This window comes from Ailuropoda melanoleuca, chromosome 12 (genome assembly GCF_002007445.2).
Source record: "Ailuropoda melanoleuca isolate Jingjing chromosome 12, ASM200744v2, whole genome shotgun sequence".
Classification (NCBI taxonomy): Eukaryota; Metazoa; Chordata; class Mammalia; order Carnivora; family Ursidae; genus Ailuropoda; species Ailuropoda melanoleuca.
The window spans coordinates 69,111,709-69,135,018 of NC_048229.1; the positions used below are offsets into that span (position 1 = coordinate 69,111,709).

A 23,310-nucleotide genomic window follows, 5' to 3' on the forward strand; every position below is an offset into this window, starting at 1 on the left:
CAGACGAGTGAGAAGCAAAGGCAGGCGCTAGGGAGGAATGTGGGGCCACCAACCTCCATGCAGTAGCAAGAGCCATTAGTCTGTGAGGGGCTTCCCAGTGCCACCTGAAGGGTAGGGCAAGCTCTCCTTTCCTCCCCTGAACCAGTCCGCTCCCAGACAAACCACAGGTCCCACAAGAACGTCCCAACACTCACCAGGCCTATAGGTCACAAGACAGTGCCGGGTGCTGCTCTCTGTCTGAAAGTCTACGCAGCCCCCTGGCTCCATGGGCAGCACATGAGGCCAATGAGAAAAGCCCATTTTGAGCTCCCAGAAGGAAGCGTTCTCCAAGGTTCCAGCCAACACCCCACCATATGGAAATGCAGCTGAGGCAGCTCTCGGTATGTATGACAGGGATACCAGTGGGCATCTGAAGGGGAAGAAAGGAAACCATGTTTCACATTCCAATACTTGTACTGCTCCAGACCCTACTGCCAGGAGCCCGAGCACAGTCCCACCTCTACAGAAGAGGTTGAAGACCTTCTGTGGGTCACTATCTTGTGATATTTGATACAAACTACCAACCCACTCTGCAGAAACAAAAGAATAGATACCTATAATCTCTGCATTCAATTTCAGAGGAGATACCACATGTGTAAAAAAGTTAAAAAAAAAAAAAAAAAAGGACAAGGGAATTTAATAATACAAGATCACAAATACAAGGAAGAGTGACCGGTGTGAACTTTCTAGTAATGGAGTTAGCCACATACACAAGAAAGTCAGAAAGGAAATGCAGCTTACACATCTAATAAAGCTTCCAAGAAGTAACTGACAGACCCTTCAAATATTGCCTGAAGCAACTGCTTTTTTTTTAATTTAAATAATCTCTACACACAATGTGGAGTTCCAACTCATGACCCTGAGATCAAGAGTCACATGCTCTTCCGACTGAGCCAGCCAGGTGCCCATGAAGCAACTACATTTTAATTCAGAAACAAGATGGTTCCTTTAGAAATTTTCTAAATCTCTCTCTGCAAGCATATGACCAGAACTGTATGCCAAGAATCCTCTCAGAAGTATCAGCCTGCCTACTCTGTTCCAATGAACTCTGTTGCTGCTGGACTTGCCAACGCGGCCACTTTGCCTGCTTTCTTTCATCGTCCTGTCACAAGGAAGCAAACTGAAGCAGAGATGAATGCTCCATACAAATACTCTTTCCTGGCTCATTGCTGTTTTACTACCTGCTCGGCCCGGGTCCGTCAACATCAACGGCAGTCCCCATGTTGGCCAGGAGCTCACATCTGTCATCTTCAGGCTGAGACCACATAACTGAAGAGTGAGTCTACCCACCTGAATGAGAAGACCCCAAAGTGTGGAGTCGAGGTTTAGTAACCATTACTGTATCATTACTATAGTGGTATCTTTATGTTTAGGTCCCCATGCTCCCTTTTTAATATATATTCACATTGGAAATGTCAATTATCTTTTAAGATACTTCTCATTTTGACCTACGTCAGATTCCACTTCATCTTTTGAGAACTTTATGCCTTCAGGACAGTATTACACCCAAAAGGTACTCACCAAATTCTGAGTCACCATGGTACTGGTGGCCACCCACCCTCAGAATCGGGGCTGACGCTATAAACCTCCCAACTCTGGAACTGCATTATAAACATGGCATCTTTAGACCAACTTGGTTTAGCTAGAGAGTAGTGAATCATTTTTTATAGGCCTACCCTTCACTGCTCTCTTCCTGTGCGCTAGACACGTGGCTATTAAAGCAAGTCTCTGTAACAGGCCAAGAACCATGACCAAGGTCACACAGTTCCTATGCAGTGGAGCCGGGTTTTCAACACAAATCTGACTTCATTTTGCCACGTTGGGTGATGAGTGACTATAAGCCTGGCTATACTTGGCACCAGGGCTTTCTACCATGCAGAAATCTCACAAACACAGAGAAAAGATCTTACTGAGTCCAAAGTGAGAACACATCACTGCACGCGGAGAACTGCCCTTGTGAGGAATTCTGTCCAAACGTGAAACGCTCTCAAACGAGAGGATTCATATGACGGTCCAAGAGAAAGCAGCTGCCTATAGGCAAAAAGTAAGTGGCTCCCTACCTGGCTTTCTGGGGTACTAACTCCTGGATATGAGAGCTCGTGTTTCGAAGGTCATACACCAGGATCGAACCGTTGACCAGTCCAGCATAGATGTGATTACTTTCATCAAGACACCAGCAGCAGCTCCAGACAGGACGTCCAGCATTGTAAGTCTGGACCACTGTATTTGTCTCCAGGCTGCGGAAACAGAAGACTTTTACAACTATGCATTAAGAAAATCAAATATATAACAAAGATACAAAAATTATCATTTCAGTGATAATCTTTTAAGAATACACCCACACACCCAAACTATTTGGGATTCCCAATTTCCTCTAGGGACTGCCCAGGTAACCCCTTTCGATTCCAAAATATTTGTTTTGGAGGACACAGGCCTTCCTCTTGAAATGTAAGGAAAATAAAAGAGTAAGTTAAAGTGGTATTTAAACAGTACATTCCCCACTCTACCCCAATTCTCCATAATCATCTATTATACAGGTAATCAATATTCACTGCTGAAAATTATAACATACCTATGAGAAAAACAAAAACTAACAATCCAACCACCCAGAGGTAGTCATTAATAACACTTTGGTCTTTAACCTGCCCCTTTTCCATCTATTTTTTAACACGACGAGGAAAAAAAAATCCTTTTATACCTACGTATAAACATAATGCTATGTTGACTTTTGGGGCTAATTAAACTGAAGCATTCTTGAAAAATCGAAAGGCTTATGAGGCCTGATAGTGGTATCATGATGTCCCTCAGATTTAACTATGGAACAGGAAACCAACTATCAGACATCCGATCAGAACTACTTTCTAAGACGAAGGCACTGAGTGCATTCAGATCTGGTTCAGAGCAGTCGCAGGGCACATGAAGGATAAAATGCAGTAACTGAGGGTTACTGACGAGAGAAGTCAGGGCACTCCAGGGCAGTGAGCTCCTTAGGGAGCATTTCTGTTCAGCAGGACGATCCCGGTAACAGACCAGGAGGAAGCAGGTCCAAGCTGGTATGGTAACCCCACGGTACCCAGTACCAAGGCTCCCTCCATATTGTCATTCAACCATCTGTAGGGTGTTCCTCTCATCTACCTGACTTACGATGTATTTTGTAACACAAATAATTTTTAAAGAAACAGGACATTGCACATACTGTTGTGTAGCCTGTTGTATCAAAATGTAAAAAGCAACACATTTTAAATTCAATGTACCTGGACCTTAGAAGACAATGCCTCAGACAAAAAACAAAACAAAACAAAAAAACAAAAACACAACAAGCACTCTAAGGCCATCCTAACACAGACACTAATTTCCATGCTGTTCAACACTAAACGCAGGCCCCAACTTCCTCCCCGAAGCACTCACCTGGTCAGTTTAACAGTGCTGTCTAGGGAAGCCGAGAGTAGTAAGCCTTTGGACCGACTGCTGAAAGCCAGTCCGCGGATCTGTTTGCCATGCATGGGAACATACTGACTGCTTTTCATGTTGGCAGTACTCAACATCTTAACACCAAAGCCTGCCAAAGACAAGAGAGCGTGAAATCACTGAAAGTCAATTTAAGGCAAAGCAAACTACCTTTTCAAGTAGCTCCTTTGTTCAGTTTTCCTGGCATATAAACCCCTGGAAAACAGCTGATCAAACAAAGAAAATAAAAATTCACCAGGGTTATAATTATTTTAAAAAGTATATTCCACTCCAAATGTCCAACAGGTGAATGGTTAAACCACTATATGTACATGTACATAGAATAAAATACTACCCAGGAGTACAAAGAAAAACTACTGATACAATAATATGGATGAATCTCCACAACTCGATGCTGAAAGAAGCCAGACAAAAAAGTTAAAACTGTACGATTATGTAAAATTCGAGAAAATGCAAATTGATGTATAGTGACAGAAAGCAGATCAGTGGCCACCTGGGGATGGGGACAGGAAGGAGGGGCAAATGGGAGATAGACTATAAAGGGGATGAGAAAACTCTGGGCCAATAGATATGTTCATTACCTTGATTGTGGGGATGGTTTCAGGGGTGTTTACATGTATCAAAATCCATACAACTATATTTTCAGTATACACAATTTATTGTATGTCAGTCAAATTTCAATAAAACTATTAATATAGAGATCCACAGACACTGAAGATGCAGAGAGAGTGAACAGTAAAGAATGGAGATAGGTGATTTCCATGTCAGGTGGTGGAGATATGCGACATTTGTCTGAATGGAATAAACACTTCAAGTATTCTAATCAATTTGCATCATTCCAGAAGGGGGAAAAAATCCCTCCCAAACTTGTCCTTTTTAATTTATTTGTTACTCTGTTCTCTTCCTAAGCTCTAATAATGTATTTATTTTTACTAAGTATCTACTATTATCCAAGTCATCCACAAACAAGATTTGTCAAATCCTAGATTCAGGATAGCCTCGAGTCACACTTCAGCTTCTCTGGGAAACGAAGTGGGAAAAGTTCATTGTGTTTTCTCCTGAAACAGAATTAGGAGAGCTAGAGAGACGAACAGGGAAACTATGGGCTTTAAATCACCAGGGAACACAAATACTGGCTTAGTAACTGATCAAGGGAAACAGAGAAATTAGCATCAACAGGCTATCAAGGGCTGGTGGTGCTGTGTGGAATAGATGCATTAAGGAAAAAGGAACAGATCAGACCCAACTGGGGGAACAATCCAAAGAAATGAATATTTTTCCAGTTTGCAGGGAAGGTTTTATTTGATAAACCTTTTATTAAAGATGTGGATGAGATATAGAAACATTATAAACAATCCTTTAATGTTCCCCTTAACTGGAGCTTCTTTCAACTGACAGCTATCAGTGAAGAGAAAAATATACAACCATCTAGGAATTCTACGTCTAATCCTATATACACCTAAGTTTAGGGGGACACAGTTTTGAAGCCTCTGAATGGAACTTCTAAGTGGGTAAACAGGAAATCAGGCTGAAGCAAAAGGACCTGACAGCTGGGAAAAACCATATGTTGAAGATAGTGGAAAGAAACACCTACTATAATTAGGAATGATTTAACTGGGCATTTGAGAAGGTTTTCAACATTAAGACAACTTAAAATTAAGCTTTTTAAAAAGCACAAGATATGAGAAAATTTAGAATTTGCTGTATTATCAGTAATTAATGTATTCCAAATTCTTTTATTTGGAATTTGTCAATTTGAATACCACTGAAAATAAGTATTAAATCTTGTTTCAACTTGAATTAGCCCCTGGGATAGTATTTTTTGTTTTTAAGATTTACTTATTTATTTTAGAGAGACAGAGAGCAAGCGAGTGAGAGAGTGCAAGCGAGCAAGAAAAGGGCAGAGGGAAAGGGAGAGAATCCCAAGCAGACTCCCCACTGAGCATGGAGCCCAACATGGGGCTCGATCCCATGACCCTGAGATCACGACTCAAATCAAAATCAGAAGTTGGACACTGTATAACTGAGCCACCCAGACACCCCTGGGATAGTGTTTTTAAAAATACTTCCAGTCTAGGGGCACCTGTCTGGCTCAGTTGGTAGAGCACGCGACTCCTGATGTTGGAGTTCTAAGTCTGAGCCCCATGTTGGGTGTAGAGATTACTTAAAAAAAAACAAAAAACTTAAAAAAAATTCCTAGTCTAAAATGAATCTGTGACCTTATTTAATTTATATTAAAATTTTTTTTTTCTAAGTCATCTTTACACCCAACATGGAGCTCAAATTCAAGTCTCATACTCTACAGACTGAGCCAGTCAGGTGCCCCCACGAATCTGTGACTTTAGAGACATACAGGGAGTGCTGTCCTCCTTGGACTGTACCAGTAACCCATGCTTCCAAGTACCCCATCTTCTCTTACTTTATCACAGTTATTAATTAGTATTTCTGAGCTCTTGGTGAATACATTTACAGAATGAATACATTTACAGAGCGGACACTGAAGGTATCTCTGCAGCACCTTAGAATATCTGCATTAACACATTAGGAACATGATTTGGTGGGCTGTGGTCAGTGTCCACCCACTAGCGAGTCTTGGATTCTACAAAGACAGGAGGGAAATAAATGAAGTCCAATAATGAACATGAAAGCTGAGGTTCTGGATTGTTCACCTGGCAGGAAGGAGGCCTGAGGAGAAGGCTGTGATACCACCAGGCAGCTCAGAGCATCACAGTATGTCATGATTCGGCAGTTTCCTGTCGGAGACACCGTGAAGGTCTTCTGGAAATGGTACTTGCGCTGGTTCTGGCTGGAAGGCAGGCAGTTCAGGGAACGTGCTTGGGAGCCGCTGGGTGACTGTGAAATCTGATCCCGATGCTGCACAGTAAGTTTCTGCAAGTCCTACAATGAAAGAAAGGATGTAAATGTGAAGCCTTTTCGTTTGATATTGCCCTCATGCACAATTCCCTCATTTAACATGGGACACTTCTTATCCGTTCTATGGAAATGCTGACGCAAATCCCTGAGCACCGCTGCCGTTCTCCCTGTATTTCAACAAGCAACTGAGCCAACGAGAGCACAGATCAGAAATTGGAGGGCTCAAAGTCTTTAACGGTCATCTTGGCCAAACCCCTCATTTTACTGGTAGATTCACGGAGGTAAATGACTTAAAATATGAATTATCAGCTGGCTCTTTAATTTGTTCAAAGTTCAAATTGTAGAATTCATCCTCAAGTGTCTACACTTCCAACAAATGCCCTAATCAAAAACAGAATAAAGAGTTGGTCTTCCCTACTTCCTGAAAAACTTGGTAAATCCTTATTTGTATCTGGGATGAACCAAAGTTCTATTTAGATTCCTTTTGCTTTCCTACACCAAAGTTCTCTGGATTAGGATGGGCAAACCTACCTGGACACGACTATGAAGCTTACTGCATTCATCAGTGAGGACTTGAAGTTGGAGCCGGCACTGTGCCGATTCTAACTCGGCCTGCTTCCTCAGCATCTGCTCCTTCAGTAAGGAACTAGAAGGGGAAGCCAGCAACAGGTGAAGATCAGGAAGGCCACAGAAGACTTCCCAACAAGATGTCAGATTAAGTTCACGCTGTGATACACACGCTTTGCTGTAAATACGTCATGACAGTGAATAAAACATAACAGAAGAAAAAATTTTCACATTCAGAAACACTACAGAAAAGTAGCATGAAGGGCTGAACTCACGAATCACTGGGATTCAGTGTTAACGCAAGCAGTGATGCCCAGGAATTTGGCTCTTACTAGGGAATGAGACTAAAAATGCAAAAATGCCAAGTGAGGGCACAGAACCAAGCTCAGTTCTCAAGTTAGGGCCAAATTATAAAAGTAAAATGACAATGTTAAAAGACCAAGGTTATTCGTTGGGTTAAAAGAAAATAGTAAGTTACCAGCTGTTCATCAGATACTGAAATTAAATAACACTACAAAAGCAAGGCTGAAGTTAAGAAGAGAGAAGGTATATACTGGGAAAATGCTAAGACTGGTTAGAATTCAAAAGCATGAATAGGCATTAAGAGGAACAATGCATAATGAAAAAAACACATTCACCAAAAATAAAAATTACAAATTTGCATGTAAAGACACTTTCGAAATAGGCAAAAAAAAAAAAAAAAAAAAAAAAGATTTCCACTTAGTAAGATAGGATAGAAAAAAGATGAAAACTGGAAAGGAAGGGATAAAGCTGCCCTATTTATCTTCATGGAAAGTTCAAGAGAGCCCACAAACTATTCAGCAAGGTGCAGGAATTAAGATCAAGAAAATTAGATTGGGGCCCCTGGCTGGATCAGTCAGAGAAACGTGTGACTCTTCATCTCAGGGTTGTTGAGTTCAAGCCCCAGGGTGGGTATACAGAATACTGAAGAAATAAATGAACTAAAAAAAAATTAGATCAATAGCATTTCCCATATGCAGCATAACTGATTAGTAAATATAATAGAAAAAAAATCATTCACAAGAGCAATTCTAACAATAACAACCTAGGAATAAAGTTAAAGAGCATGCAAGACCTTATGAAGCAAAGTACACTGGTAAAAGGCACACGAAAACCGTGAGCAAGTGGAAGGATATTATATAATGTTCACAGCTGGAACGACTCAAAATCATGAAGATAGGCCTTCTCAAGTTACTCTAAAAATTTAATGCAATTTCAATCAAGATTTCAAAGGGAAAAAGTTCTCTTTGAAATCTTGATTGAAATTGCATTAAATGGAACTTAGGAAACTAATTTTAAAATTAAGAGCAAAATGCCAAGAATATCAAAGTCAATTTGAAGAACAAGGTGGGAGGAGGTATTTTATTTATTTTTTTAAGATTTTATTTATTTGACAAAGAGAGACAGCCAGAGAGAGAGGGAACACAAGCAGGGGGAGTGGGAGAGGAAGAAGCAGGCTCCCAGCAGAGGAACCTGATGTGGGGCTCAATCCCAGAACGCTGGGATCACGCCCCGAGCCGAAGGCAGAGCTTAATGACTGAGCCACCCAGGTGCCCCAGGGAGGAGGTATTTTAAAACTACAATAAATTATAACTTCAGAATACTGGGGGAAGAATTAACAAAGAGACCATGGACCTAAAAGTAGTCCATTCATACACAAAAACAATGTAGGATCGAGGTAGCAATGAAAACTTATACAGGAACATATTACTTAATAATTATGCTATGACACCTGGTTATCCATAAAACTATACTTAAAAAATATTTAAAACCAACATAAAAGGCAAAATTTTTAAAGAACCTTTAGAAGATGTTATGTCTTTACGACCTTGAAGCAGTGGAGACCAAAAAAACACAAAACAAGAGATACATGACTGCATTAAAATTTAAAACTCACCTTCAACAAAAGATAACATAAATAAGTTAAAGAGACAAGCCACAGACTGGGAGATGCTATTTGCCATATATACAACTAGCAAAGAATCAGTACAGGTGACCTGACCCCTGACCCCTGAGCAACATGGTGAATTGTGGATTTTTTTCAATAAATACATTGGAAATTTTTTTTAGAGATTTGCAACAATTTGAAAAAACTCAAAGATAAACCTAGGAATGTGTAGCCGTGTAGCCTAGAAATGTGGAAAACATTAAGAAAAAGTTAGGTATTATTTTAATGATATAGTACATAATACATGTAACATATAAAATATATGTTAATCAACTGTTTATGTTACCAGTAAGGTTTCTAGTCAAGAGTAGGCTATTAAGTTTAGGTTCCGGGGAGTTAAAAAAGTTATATGTGGATTTTTGACTGGGTGAAGGGTTGGTGCCTCTAAACCCCCGGTCAACTATATAAGGAAAACACAATGAACTAATCAATAAGAAATAAGTAACATATTTTGCGCAATACAAATGAAAAAAAGATAAAAACGAAATTCATAGAAGAGTATGTCTAACTTCATTAATAATTGAGGATATACAAATTAAATATTACTTGACTCCGTGAGACTGTCAAAATAAGTCTGATAATATAAAGCAAACGAGGGTATGAAAAAAATGAGAAATCTTACTTTTGCTGGTGGGAGTATAAACTGGAAACAGCTTCTTGGAAGAGCAATTTGACAGTATCTAGTAAAGTTGAAATTACATGTGACCTATGATAAAATAATTCCATCTCTAGACCTAAAGAGACTCTTACCCATCTCTCTGCACCATGGCTTATATTCATAAAAACTGGAAACCGCCTCAACTGTCCCACCAATACAAAACAGGTATAGGGAAATTCTAAATTAGAGAACTAGAACACTCTACAGGAGTTAGAATGAATAAGCTAGAGCTATCCCAACTAGGATATGTACCCCAAACACAATTCTATTTTTTTTTTTTAAGATTTTATTTGTTTGACAGAGAGAGAGGGACAGCCAGTGAGAGACGGAACACAGGCAGGGGGAGTGGGAGAGGAAGAAGCCGGCTCCCAGTGAAGGAGCCCAATGCGGGGCTCGATCCCAGGACTCTGGGATCACGCCCTGAGCCGAAGGCAGATGCTTAACGACTGAGCCACCCAGGAGCCCCCCTCCCCAAACATAATTCTAAACAAAAAAACAAGTTATGGAGGAAAATTATAATCTAATAACATTTGCATAAAGTGTAAAACCTCTATAAATCATACTTCATAGGATTTATGATTATAGGTCCTCAGGGGAAAGAGATGGAATTAAGGAGAATGTAGTTCACAAGGAAGCTTTTGCTTTACCTGTAATGATTTATTTTTTAAAGCCTAAAACAAATACGGCAATTTGTTAAGATCTGATAAAGTCAAGTACAAGGGTGTTCATTTTATTAAGTCTCTATATTTATTGGCATTTTCAGAATGTTCACATTTTCTAAAGAGAATAGGGAGCATCCTGATTGATTATAGTAATCAGCAGTTTATTTTTAATTTTAATTCCAGTGTTGTATTAGTTTCAGGTGTACAATATAGTGATTCAACAACTCCATATATTACTCGGTGCTCATCAAGATCAGTGCGCTTTTATTTTTTTTAAAATGATTTATTTATTTGACAGAGAGAGACAGCCAGCGAGAGAGGGAGGGAACACAAGCAGGGGGAGTGGGACAGGAAGAAGCAGGCTCCCAGCAGAGGAGCCCGATGTGGGGCTCGATACCCGAACGCCAGGATCATGCCCTGAGCCGAAGGCAGACGCTTAACTGTGCCACCCAGGCGCCCCAAGGTAAGTACACTCTTAATCCCCTTCACCTATTTCACCCATTCCCCCACCCACCTCCCCTCTGGTAACCATCTGTTTGTTCTCTATAGTTAAGAGTCTGTTTTTTGATGTTTCTTTTTCCCGCTATTTGCTCATGTTTTGTTTTTTAAATTCCACATACATGTGCAATCATATGGTATTTGTCTTTCTCTGACTGGCTTATTTCGCTTAGTATCACACTCTCTATATCCATGTTGTTGCAAAAGACAAGATTTCATTCTTTTTTGAGGCTAATATTCTATGGTATTCTATTGTATGTACGTACGTGTGTGTGTGTGTGTGTGTGTGTACACACCATCTCTTCTTTATCCATTCATCTACACTTGGGCTGCTTCCAAACTTTGGCTATTATAAAATAATGCTGCTGTAACATACAGCTGCATACATCCCTTTGAATTAGTGTTTTTGTATTCTGTGGGTAAACAGTAGTGTGATTACTGGATCATAGGATAGCTCTATTTTAAATTTTTTGAGGAACCTCCATATTGTTTTCCAGAGTGGCTGCTCCAGTGTGCATTCCCACCAACAGTATAAGAGGGTTCCTTTTTCTCCACATCCTCACCAACACCTGTTGTTTCTTGTGTTTTTGGATTTTAGCCATTCTGACAAGTGTGAGGGGTATCTGACAAGTGTGCATTTCCCTAATGATGAATGATACTGAGCATCTTTTCATAGTCTGGTGGCTATTTGGATGTCTTCTTTGGACAAATGTCTGTTCATGTTGTCTGCCCATTTTTTTAAAAAATTGGATTGTTTTTAGGGTGTTGAGTTATATAAGTTCTTTATATATTTTGGATACTAACCCTTTCTCGGATATGTCATTTGCAAATTATTTTCTCCCATTCAGTAGGTTGCTTTTTAGTTTTGTTGGTGTTTCCTTTGCTGTTCAAAAGCTTTTTATTTTGATGCAGTCCCAATGTTTTTGCTTTTGTTTCCCTTGCCTCAGGAGACATATCTAGAAAGATACTGCTACTGCTGATGTCAGAATAATTACTGCCTATGCTATCTTCTAGGCTTTCTATAGTTTCAGGTCTCACATTTAGGTCCTCAATCCATTTTGAGTTTATTCTTGTGCATGGTGTAAGAGAGTGACCCAGTTTCATTCTTCTGTATGTGGCTGTCCAGTTTTCCCAACACCATTTGTTGAAGAGACTGTCTCTTTCCCCATTGCATATTCTTTCCTGCTATGTCAAAGATTGATTGTGTAATTGTGGATTCATTTCTGGGTTTTCTATTCTGTTCCATAGAATTGTGTGTCTATTTTTGTGAGAGTACCACACTGTTCTGACTACTACAGCTTTGTAATATAACTTGAAATCTGGAATTGTGATACCTCCAGTTTTTTTCTTTTATGATTCCATACAAATTTTAGGATTGTTTGTTCTAGTTCTGTGAAAAATGCTGTTGGTATTTTGATAGGGACTGCATTAACTGCATAGATTACTTCAGGTATCACAGACATTTAAAAATACTTGTTCTTCTAATCCATGAGCATGGAATGTCTTTCCACTTGTGTCATCTTTAATTTCTTTCATCAATGTTTTATAGTTTTCAGAGTACAGGTTTTTCTCTTTAGTTAAGTTCACTCACAGGTATTTTATTAGTTCTGGTACAATTGTAAATGGCATTGTTTTTTTTAATTTCCCTTTCTGCTGCTTCAATATTAGTGTATAGAAATGGAATGGATTTCTGTACATTGATTTTTCGTTCGGTAAATTTACTGAATTCATTTAACAGTTCAGCAGTTTCTTGGTGGAGTCTGGGTTCTCTACATACAGTATCATATCATCAGCAAGTAGTGAAAGTTTTACTTCTTCCTTACCAATTTGGATGCCTTTTATTTTATTTACTTCTCTTGTCTGATCACTGTGGTGAGAGTGGACATCCTTGTCTCGTTCCTGACCTTAGGTGAAAAGCTCCCACTTTTCCCCCATTAAGGATGATGTTAGCTGTGGGGTATTTCATATAAGGCATTTACTGTGTTGAGCTATGTTCCCTCTAAACCTACTCTGTTGACTTTTTATCATAAGTGGATGTTGTACTTCTTGTCAAATGCTTTTTCTGTACCTATTGAAGTGATTACATGGTTTTTATACTTTCTCTTATAGAGATGATCTATCACATTAATTTGCAAATAATGAACCACACTTGCATCCTGGAAATAAATCCCACTTGATCATGGTGAATGATGTTGGATTTGGTTAGCTAATATTTTGCTGAGGATTTCTGCACCTGTATTTATCAGAGATATTGGCCTGTAGTTCTCTTTTTTTTAATGGTGTCTTTATCTGGTATTGGTATCAGGGTGACACTTGACTCATAGAATGAATCTGGAAGTTTTCCTTCCTATTCCCTTCCTCTTCTATTTCTTAAAAAAGTTTGAGAAGAATTAGGTATTGGGGTGCCTGGGTGGCTTAGTCAGTTAAGCGGTCGAATCTCAATTTTGGCTCAGGTCATGATCTTGGGGTCCTGGGATCAAGCCCTGTGTCAGGCTCCACACTCAGCAGGGAGTCTGCTTCAGGATTCTTTCTCTCCCTCCGCCCCACCCCTAAAATGAATAAATAAATCTTGCAAAAAAAAAAAAAACCCAGGTATTAACTCTTTAAATATTTGGTAGAATTCACCTGTAAAGCCAACTGGTCCTGAATTTCTGTTTGTTGGGAGTTTTTTGAGTAATCAGCAAAGTTTTAAAAACAATCATACATTAACAAACCAAGCCTAAAATTAGCTTTTTCAACAAAATTACCCTGTTCACATAGCTGCCACATAAAAACACTAAATATTTATTGGACCAAGTATTTGTTGGACCAAACGAGAAAAAAATAAGGACGAAAATTTAAATCATCTGTAATTCCACCACTCAGCGACTACCTGTAGTATTTTTTCTACCACAAAAATATAATCACCATAATGTGCTTTCACATGACAAAGTATTACATGCACTTTAACATCAGTTTAAATAAATGTGTAGTATTCCACCATATGGATATGCCAGAGTTTACTCAACCAATTAATCCTCTCGGTTTGGATTAACAATGTTTAAATGAAAAGTCTCACAAAGTAAATCTTCTTGTTTTTTAAAAATATGATTTCATTTATTTATTTATTTTTAAGATTTTATTTTTTATTTATTAAGAGTGACTGAGAAGAGCCAGCACGAGTAGGGGGAGGGGCAGACTCCCTGCCAAGCAGGGAGCCCAACCTGAGGCTAGATCCCAGGACGCTGGGATCGTGACCTAGCCAGGGTATAGGCTTAACCAACTGAGCCACCCAGACGCCCCTATTTATTTATTTATTTATTTATTTATTTATTTATTTAAAGATTTTATTTATTTATTCGACAGAGATAGAGATAGCCAGCGAGAGAGGGAACACAAGCAGGGGGAGAGGGAGAGGAAGAAGCAGGCTCACAGCAGAGGAGCCTGACGTGGGGCTCGATCCCGTAACGCCAGGATCACGCCCTGAGCCAAAGGCAGACGCTTAACCGCTGTGCCACCCAGGCGCCCCGCCCCTATTTATTTTTAAAAAAAGATTTATTGATTCATTTTAGAGAGAGAGAGAGAGAGCGCGTGCTCATGCAGTGAGGGAAGGGGAAGAGGGAGAGAATCTCAAGCAGACTCCCTGCTGAGTGCAGAGCCTGATGTGGGGCTTGATCTCTCCACCCATGAGATCAAGACCTGAGGTGAAACCAAGAATCAGTTGCCTAACCAACTGAGCCACTCATGTGGCCCTCAGGATTTTACTTTTAACTAATCTCTACATCCAATATGGGGTTTGAATCCTGAGATTAAGAGTTGCACAGATTACAATCCTGAGATCAAGAGTTGCACACTCCACCAACTGAGCCAGCCAGGTGCCCCCCATTAGTAAATCTTTGCACACATTTCTTCACAAATTGTTTCTTTAGAATAAATGCCTGAAGTAGAAATATTTTTAAATGCTTCTGAAGCATAGAGCCAAGGGTCTCTCTAAATATTTGTGTCAGTGTACATTCTTACCAGCAGCTTTGTGAGACAACCCATGTCCCTGAGCTCTCTCGGCGGATATTTTTAATTTTTAATGTTCTTCAAGTTTATTTTAAGCAGTGTTATTAGCAATTGTTCTTGGGCTTCCAAAATCCTGATACTTTCTTACATTGCACCACATGTGCAAAGCTTCACTTACGAATCTTCTGTGCAGCGTGCTGTTGTAGGAGGGCTTAGGGACACGAGGAGCAAAATAAGGCAACACTTAAGTAATGTGCCAGATCCTCTTTTTTGTTGTTGTTTTGTTTAAGGTATCATTAAGCCTATTGTGCAGAAGAGGAGACTAAGACTTGGAAAATGTTCCAAGTGGTTATAAATTGTCTATAAAGAGTAAGACAAGGAATCCCTGATTAAATGTTCACGGTATTTAGAAGCAGAGGCAGGCAGAAAATGTAATCCCTAGGGAAGAATCTTCAAAAGCTACAAAAATTCCAGGAAACCTTTCTGCTTGGGTCTGCTGCCCACACCAGGTGTGAGGTATTACTGGAGGGCTGTAGGTTTTTCTATGACTTTTGATTTGGGGAGGCCATAAAACACCACAGTCTTGGCTTCCCTGGGTCCTGTTACTGCTGGCTTAAGTATTAGAGCTGATTCTAAACTGGCGGGGGTAGTAGCTAAGTGCTCCTGCAGAAGGAACAGCTGCTCTGTTCCTTCTCAATCTGCCTGTTGCAATCAGCACACAGCACTCAGGCTCTGAAAGCAGAGCCTTATAAGAGGTAGAGAAGACAAAAAGGAGTTAAGTGGCACAGTCCACCACCTGTCATCCTTCTTCTATTTTTCCCTTCTTTCAAGGAGTGAGTTTCTCATGACCCAGGTGTCAGTCTTCCCAGAATGAGAATGTTATGCGGTGAAACATCGGTCAGTACTCCCTAGGTTATATGCAGAAACTTCATTTAAGCTGGTAAACTAAAATTGAAAACCAATGTATTGACTTATGTAACTGAGAAATCCTCTGGAGTCTAACTTCAGGCATGGCTGAATCAAGGGCCAGGAATCTGTCTTTCCCCACTTCTCAGCTCTGCTTTCTTGTGCATCAAGCTTCATTGTCAGGTAGGCTCCCCCATTCAATAAGCCTGGGGCCCACATTCATTGAGCTAGCTGAAGTCATACTTAGTTGTTACTCCAAAACCTCACTTTTAATGCTGTGTGGCGAGCAAACTATGCAGACTTCTTCAGAAGAGAAGAGACATGTATTATAAATCACGATGTGAGACAGATTGCCAGTGATCCCCCAGACATCCCCCGTCACAGTCCAAGTAAAGCCTTAAAACCACATTAAGAGAGACTCATACCTCCTTTTTCAGATTTGCCAAGTAGGTAGATTCTTGCCACCTACCTTTTCATGCGCTCATGTTCACTGGTGTCCAGAGCTCTCAGGGTTCGGGCATAAAGAACAACGATGTCACTGTGCTTGGCTTTCTTGTTGCACTAAAGAGCCCAACAAGATAAAATCAGTGTGGTTTTAGGAATCCTCCTGACTTAACATGTTGACTGTGCACACGCTCAGTGCTTATCTATGGTTCTCACCTGGGGACATTTTCGTGCCTGGCCCTTGAGCCACTTAGAAATGCACTTATACCCAAAGAGGTGTCCACAGCGTAATGCTGAGAGTCGGTGATCCCCAGCATTGGTCCAATGCTCAAAACATATTGTGCAAGTGTCCCCTTCTTCATCATCCTTAGAAACAGAAGGCAGAAGAGGGTTGGTCTTCTGGGGAGACTGGATGGAAACCAGAATACATTCAAATTAGAGAAAATATAAAATCAGTCTTGAAGAGGATGTGCAACTCTATCAAATCCACAAAACCACACAAAAACAATATAAACCCAATTGAAGACACTGTAGAAAAACTTCAACTCCTCTGATCGCTTCTCATTCTTTGTAAAATGCAATCTGGTCAAATGTTTTATACAAGCCATGAAAATATTACTTCCCTTTAATCTTATGAAATTCTTGGGATTTTTTTCTCATTCAAATGAAGAAAAGGAGCTATTTTTACAAATACATTAAAAAAAAAAAAAAGCTAGTAGTTACCTGGATAACCAACAACAGGGAAAAGTAGGTTTGTTATACACTCAAAATTAGGTTAATAATCAAGTCAAGTAGTTATAAAATACCTGAATAGAAAATAAATAAAAGAAACCCAGAAAAACAAAGACAGGCTATAAACAGCTTACAAAAACAACAAATGGTTCACAGGTGTTCATTTATAATTAAAAAAATGCAAATTAAAGTAAGAGACCATTTTTTCATTTATTAGATAGTATAAACCGATGTCTGATGACACCAAGCAATGTTGAGGGTTAAGGAAGAAAGAGGCATGCTTCTATATTGTTGCTGCAAGGATAAAGGGACACAAATTTTCCAGAGGACAATTTGGCATTATCTTATCAAAACTAAATACATCTATCTTTCCGGGGCGCCTGGGTGGCACAGCGGTTAAGCTCTGCCTTCGGCTCAGGGCGTGATCCCGGAGTTATGGGATCGAGCCCCACATCAGGCTCCTCTGCTGTGGGCCTTCTTCTTCCTCTCCCACTCCCCCTGCTTGTGTTCCCTCTCTCGCTGGCTGTCTCTATCTCTGTCAAAGAAATAAATAAAATCTTAAAATAAATAAATAAATAAATACATCTATCTTTCCTTTCACAGAGCAATCTCTCTGCTAGAAATATACCCCATGGGGGCGCCTGGGTGGCACAGCGGTTAAGCGTCTGCCTTCAGCTCAGGGCGTGATCCCGGCGTTGTGGGATCGAGCCCCACATCGGGCTCCTCTGCTGTGGGCCTGCTTCTTCCTCTCCCGCTCCCCCTGCCTGTGTTCCCTCTCTCGCTGGCTGTCTCTATCTCTGTCGAATAAATAAATAAAATCTTTAAAAAAAAAAAAAAAAGAAATATACCCCATGAACAGGCACAAGACAATTGTACAAAGATGCTTAGTGCAGCATGACTTGTACCAGGAAAAGAATGAACGAACAAAAGGGAGAAAGGAGGAGGGAGGGAGGGGAACAACTCTAGTGTACACGACAAAATAAAAGTTAACTAAAAATTTATTTATGATTGAACACTATGCAGTGATTAGTAAGAATGAGATTCCCTTTTGTGTAAATTTAAAAAGTAGAACATTTATGTACACAAATAAATTTACATGCACACAAAATTTTTCTAGAAGAAAAACATAAAAACATAGAGGCCATATAGAAACAAGCAAAAAGTAGGTCACTGATGTTTTGAGATTGGCAGAGTCCACGGCCGATGTAAATAACTCTTATTAAAGACTATGTGTTATCTTTGTAAATAGTTTAACATATAGCAATCATTATTGTACCAGATATTTCATAAACTGCATTCATATCTACTATTTTAATCAACACTTAACTTTGTTAGGTAGGCAAGACAAGTTATCCTCACCTCTATCCCTGCTTTTCTAAACCTAAGAGGAAGCAGTCACACAAGTGCGTAGATGGGCGGGACTCATGCCCTGACCGCCTGCCTACAAGGTCTGCAAGCTTTCCACTTCAGTCCGCAGCCTCTTCTTCAAAGGCAATTCCAAACATTCCATTCAAAAGGATGTTCATATTACCTGTTTGGGGAGGGTCTCTCCTCCACCGACACATGTAACTTCTTGCTCTGCTGCGGTACCTCCTTGCTCTGCCAAGTCATTTCCAGGAACGGTAAAACAGGTAATGCAAAAAGGAGACAGAAGTCAGGTATGAGAGGCTAGCAGGAGAGTCTAGCTCACCACAGCTTTCCATTTCTAATTGGTAATAATGCCATAAATTTCCCCAAGTAGTAATAGGGAATTTATTAATTTATTTTGGATACTTTCAAATATACATAAAAAGTAGACAGAACATTATAATTAACACACAAGTACTCATCACCCAATTTCAAAACAAATCAGTATTTTGCCAATCTTGTTCAAAGCTCCCAACCTCATTATTTTCTTTTGTAACGCTTAGTAACACTCTAAAATGTCATTTCACTAATAAAAATTTTTGTAATACTAAAGATTTTTTTACATAAATACTATCATCATGATACCTAACGAAAGTAACAATAACCCCTTACTAATATCCACGCAGTTCATACTCAAAATTTCCCAATTGTTTTCAAGTTGCTCTTTACAGCACATTTATTGCAATCAGAATCTAAGCAAAGCCTTCACAAGGACCTTGATTGTTGTATCTGTTTTTTTTTTCACTCTAACAATTCTCCTTCATTCATTTTTTTAAAAAGATTTTATTTGTCAGAGAGAAAGAGAGGAGTGGCAGGCAGAGGGAGAAGCAGGCTTCCTGCCGAAGAAGGAGCCCAATGCGGGACTGGGATCATAACCTGAGCTGAAGGCAGACGCTTAACTGACTGAGCCACCCAGGTGCCCCTCCTTCATTCATTTTTATTCCTTCCTTGTCACTGACTTGTTGGAGGATCCTACACCCCACATTTGACTGACTGCTTCCTTGAGGTATTGCTTACTTATTTGTTCTATCACCTATATTTCCCATAAACCGGCAGTTAAATCTAGAGGCTTCGGTAGATTCAATTTTGTTGTTTGGCAAGAAGAGGGGCAGCAAGAATCCGTCTCTGGTTGTTTGCTTCTTTTTTTTTTTTTTTTAATTTTATTTTATTATATTATGTTAATCACCATACAGTACATCCCCAGATTCCGATGTAAAGTTTGATGCTTCATTAGTTGCGTATAACACCCAGTGCACCATGCAATACGTGCCCTCCTTACTACCCATCACCAGGCTATCCCCTTCCCCCACCCCCTCCCCTCTGAAGACCTCAGTTTGCCTCTCACAGTCCATAGTCTCTCATGTTTCATTCCCCCTTCTGATTACCCCCCTTTTCTTTATCCCTTTCTTCCCCTACCGATCCTCCTAGTTCTTATGTTCCATAGATGAGAGAAATCATATGATAATTGTCTTTCTCTGCTTGACTTATTTCACTTAGCATTATCTCCTCCAGTGCCGTCCATGTTGCAGCAAATATTGAGAATTCGTTTTCTGATAGCTGAGTAATATTCCATTGTATATATGGACCACAGCTTCTTAATCCAGTCATCTGTTGAAGGGCTTCTGACTGCAGCATGTGAGGTGGCTCACGCCGGGTTCAGGTGGTACCAGTCTGACCCCTGGACTGGTTATCAGGTGCCTCACCAACCTTTCAAAACTTCCATTAATGGTCAAGGAGGTATTAATTTTTAATCATTTTGCTTTTTGAGGCTCAGTGTATCCTCAGTATTTCATTCAGTGAATTCTCACAAACTGAACTATACACCAGAACGTTACCAAAAACCCCAAGGGTGCCTTTTATACCTTATGATTTCCTTACTTCTTGGGGGTAGAGGGAAGATGATTTGCCCCCACCAAAGGTAACCACCTTAATAAATTCTAGGATCATCTACTGACTTTTGCCTGTTTCTGTATATAAATAGCACTTCAGTGTTATCCAACTTTTTTGTGTCTGCCAATTTTACTTTACATTGTTCGTACAATTCTTCCATAGTAACATGTGGAGTTGTGGTTCATTTATTTTTACAGCTGTATAGTGTTTTCTTGGTAAATGTATCAAGTTTATCTGTCCTGTTGCTGATGGGTATTTGGGTAGTTTTCAGTTTTTTGCCATTACAAACAATGCTGTTACATTGTTTCTATTGAACACGGGTACTCCTTTCTTACATACCTAGAAGCCGAATTCCTGAGCCATAAGTTTTATACATACAGGTGAGTTTGTAAAAATACCACCTGAATATTTGTACCAATTTACACTCCCACCAGCAGCGTATGAGAGGTCTGGTTGCTTTATATTCTTTCCAATGCTCGATATTGTCAGTCTTAAATTTTAGCCCTAGTGGTGAATGCATATTAGTTACCACACTGTGGTTTTAATTTGTATTTCCCTGATGACTAATGAAGACTTTTTATATATTTAGTGGCCATTTAGCTACCCTCCTTTGGAAATACCTTTTGCCCATTTTTCTGTTAGGCTGTAAAAGTTATAAATCCTAGATATACGTCCTTTCCCAGATGTATGTATTATGAATGTTTTCTCCAGTCAATGGGTTCCCATTTCACTGTTCTAATGATGTCTGTCGATGAACCTAAGTTCTAAATTAAAATTCACCTCATTTGTCCTTGATTTGTTTGAGAAATCTCGTCATTTGTCCTGTAAAATGTCTACATCCTGGATTTGACTGATTGCTTCCTCACAATATTAACTTTTATTTACAGTAAATTTACAGAGTTGTGCAACCAATACCACAATCCAATTTTAAAACATTTCTATCATCCCCTAAAGATTACTCATGCCAATTTAGAATCATTTCCCATCTGCACCAGCAGCCACAGGCAACCACTCATCTACTTTTTCTCTATAGATTTGCCCTTCCTAGATTTTAGGTAAGTGGTATCATAAAGTGTCTATGCTGGCTCACTGTCATGAACTAAAACAGAATTTTTTAATGCAATTTTCTTGTATTGCCTCTAAATTTCAAAGTACTCCTTACTTTTGGGTTCTATCACTTACATATTCTCCTAATACTAGGATGGTTTCTTGTTTTACACTAGGTCTCTGAGCCACTAGTATCTTATTTTCTAGTATGAGGCATGAATCTAGTTTTATTGTTTTCCAGTTAGCAATCTAGTTTTTATAATAGTACTGATTTAAAAGTCTATCTTTTCCCCACTGATTTGAGATATTCCCTTTACAATATAGTAAATTTTTTTTTCTAAGATTTTATTTATTTGAGAGAGAGAGTCTGTGTGTGCATGAGCAGGGTGAGGAGCAAAGGGAGAAGCGACTCCCTGTTGAGCAGGGAGCCCAATGTGGGGCTTGATCCCAGGACCAAGGATCATGACCTGAGCTGAAGGCAGATGCTTAAGTGACTGAGCCACCCAGGCGTCCCATAAGAAATTTTCATATACATTTAGATCTTTTTCTAGATGTTCCATTTGTAGACTGTCCCACATTTTTAGATTTGAATGGTTGCATCTTTCACTTACTTACTTTGTTCCTCTACTTCTTGTACACTATGCAACCCAGTTAGTACATCCAGAGTCTTAAGTAGATGCAGGATTTTTTGGGGGGCAGCAATAGTACTTCCTAAATGCTATGGATATATATTTTTTAAATTTTATTTTGAAGTCATCTCTACATCCAACGTGGGGCTCGAACTTACAACCCCAAGATCAGGATTTGCACGCTCCACTGACTGGGCCTGTCAGGCGCCCCTCTGGATATTTCTGATTGCAACACATCAAAATGCATGTAAGGTCTGTGGCGCCAGCCTGGTCCCTCTATTAAAAGGAATCCCAACAACCTTTCAACCTAATGGTTTTAGGATCCACTGCTGATCTTTGCCTAGATATGTAACTTCATTAGGAGTCAGGAAATTATGACTTTTTCCTATCATTCCTGCTCTAATATTAGCTGGAATTTTTTGTTTAAAAAAACTTCCCTAGCAGTAGGTGGGAGGAAAGAATAGCCAGAGCAAAGAGAATTTTTAGGGCAGTGAAAATATCTATATGATGATGGATTATGTCATTATACATTTGTCCAAATCCATAAAATGTATAACCCAAGGTGAACCCCTAAGGTAAACTATGGACTTTGAGTGATTCTGCTAACAGATCACCATTCCGGTGAGTGATGCTGATAATGAGGCAATGCACGTGTGGAGACATGCATGTGGGAAATCTCAGAGCCTTCTCAATTTTGTTGTGAACCTTAAACTACTTAAAAAAAATAAAGTCTTAACAAAAAAACAAACCTCCTTCATCAACTATTTGGTTTTCCTGAATACAGTTCACAAAGGAAAAACAGGATAAATGCTTAACCCTTTATTTACCAGTTTTCAGAGTAATGAGTCAGGGCTCTAGTAACTTAGGATGCTGATAAATGAGGTTTTAAAAAGTACATAATTAGGAATTTATAGATTTTTCACAGATTTGATGCATTTTAACCTACATTTCAATCCATAATCCAAAAATACATTCATTATTCATTTTGATGTTTAAACTGTTCCATCTTAAGCCACAAGGAGCCCTTTTAAGGTTGCTCCCATGCCTATGGACATGATGACTCCATGAGAGATGGCTTCCTTGCTTTCTAGCGCAATCAAATGCCCTAGGCTCACCTTGTTTATCTCCTATCCCAGACTTGGAAAGCCATTTCTCCAAGAAGTCCTGGGTCCTTTAAGTGGGTAAAGACCACCATCTGGGGTATCAGAGGACATATGCTCTAGGGGCCTCTGCTCACTACTGCTAAACAAAGTTCTACCTGCACAATACATAACATTATATAGGACTTCAAAAGTGGCAGACTAGACAGGGTACTGAATTTATAAAGCTTTTCTTTTAAATAAAGAAGCTACTTCCTTCTCAGATGTCAAAGAAAATGAAAGAGGATGTAAAAAATTCACCGGGTCACAAATCACATTAAATTTCAAGTTAAATCAAATCCTCTATATAGGACTATGGCCAGTGAAAGCTCTGTACTATATAAAGCAGGAACCTATGACATCTGGGGGGGGAAAGGAAAGTATCAAAACACAA

At 39.5% G+C, this 23,310-nt stretch overlaps 1 protein-coding gene across 3 annotated transcripts in view; it reads right to left on the reverse strand.

Annotated features, from left to right (window-relative positions):
- Positions 1–23,310, reverse strand: part of RFWD3 (ring finger and WD repeat domain 3) — a 52,801-nt gene that overhangs the window by 5,008 nt on the left and 24,483 nt on the right. For 2 of the 3 annotated variants that reach the window (XM_034672914.1, XM_011234687.3), the window contains exons 4-11: positions 18,336–18,403; positions 16,289–16,480; positions 16,098–16,189; positions 6,913–7,027; positions 6,177–6,405; positions 3,448–3,598; positions 2,100–2,276; positions 195–409 (exon numbers count right to left, since the gene is read on the reverse strand). In XM_034672914.1, the coding sequence (XP_034528805.1) occupies positions 195–409; positions 2,100–2,276; positions 3,448–3,598; positions 6,177–6,405; positions 6,913–7,027; positions 16,098–16,189; positions 16,289–16,480; positions 18,336–18,403 (1,239 nt within the window). The remainder of the gene's footprint in view (positions 1–194; positions 410–2,099; positions 2,277–3,447; positions 3,599–6,176; positions 6,406–6,912; positions 7,028–16,097; positions 16,190–16,288; positions 16,481–18,335; positions 18,404–23,310) is intronic. The other variant, XM_011234688.3, reaches the window with a different exon arrangement.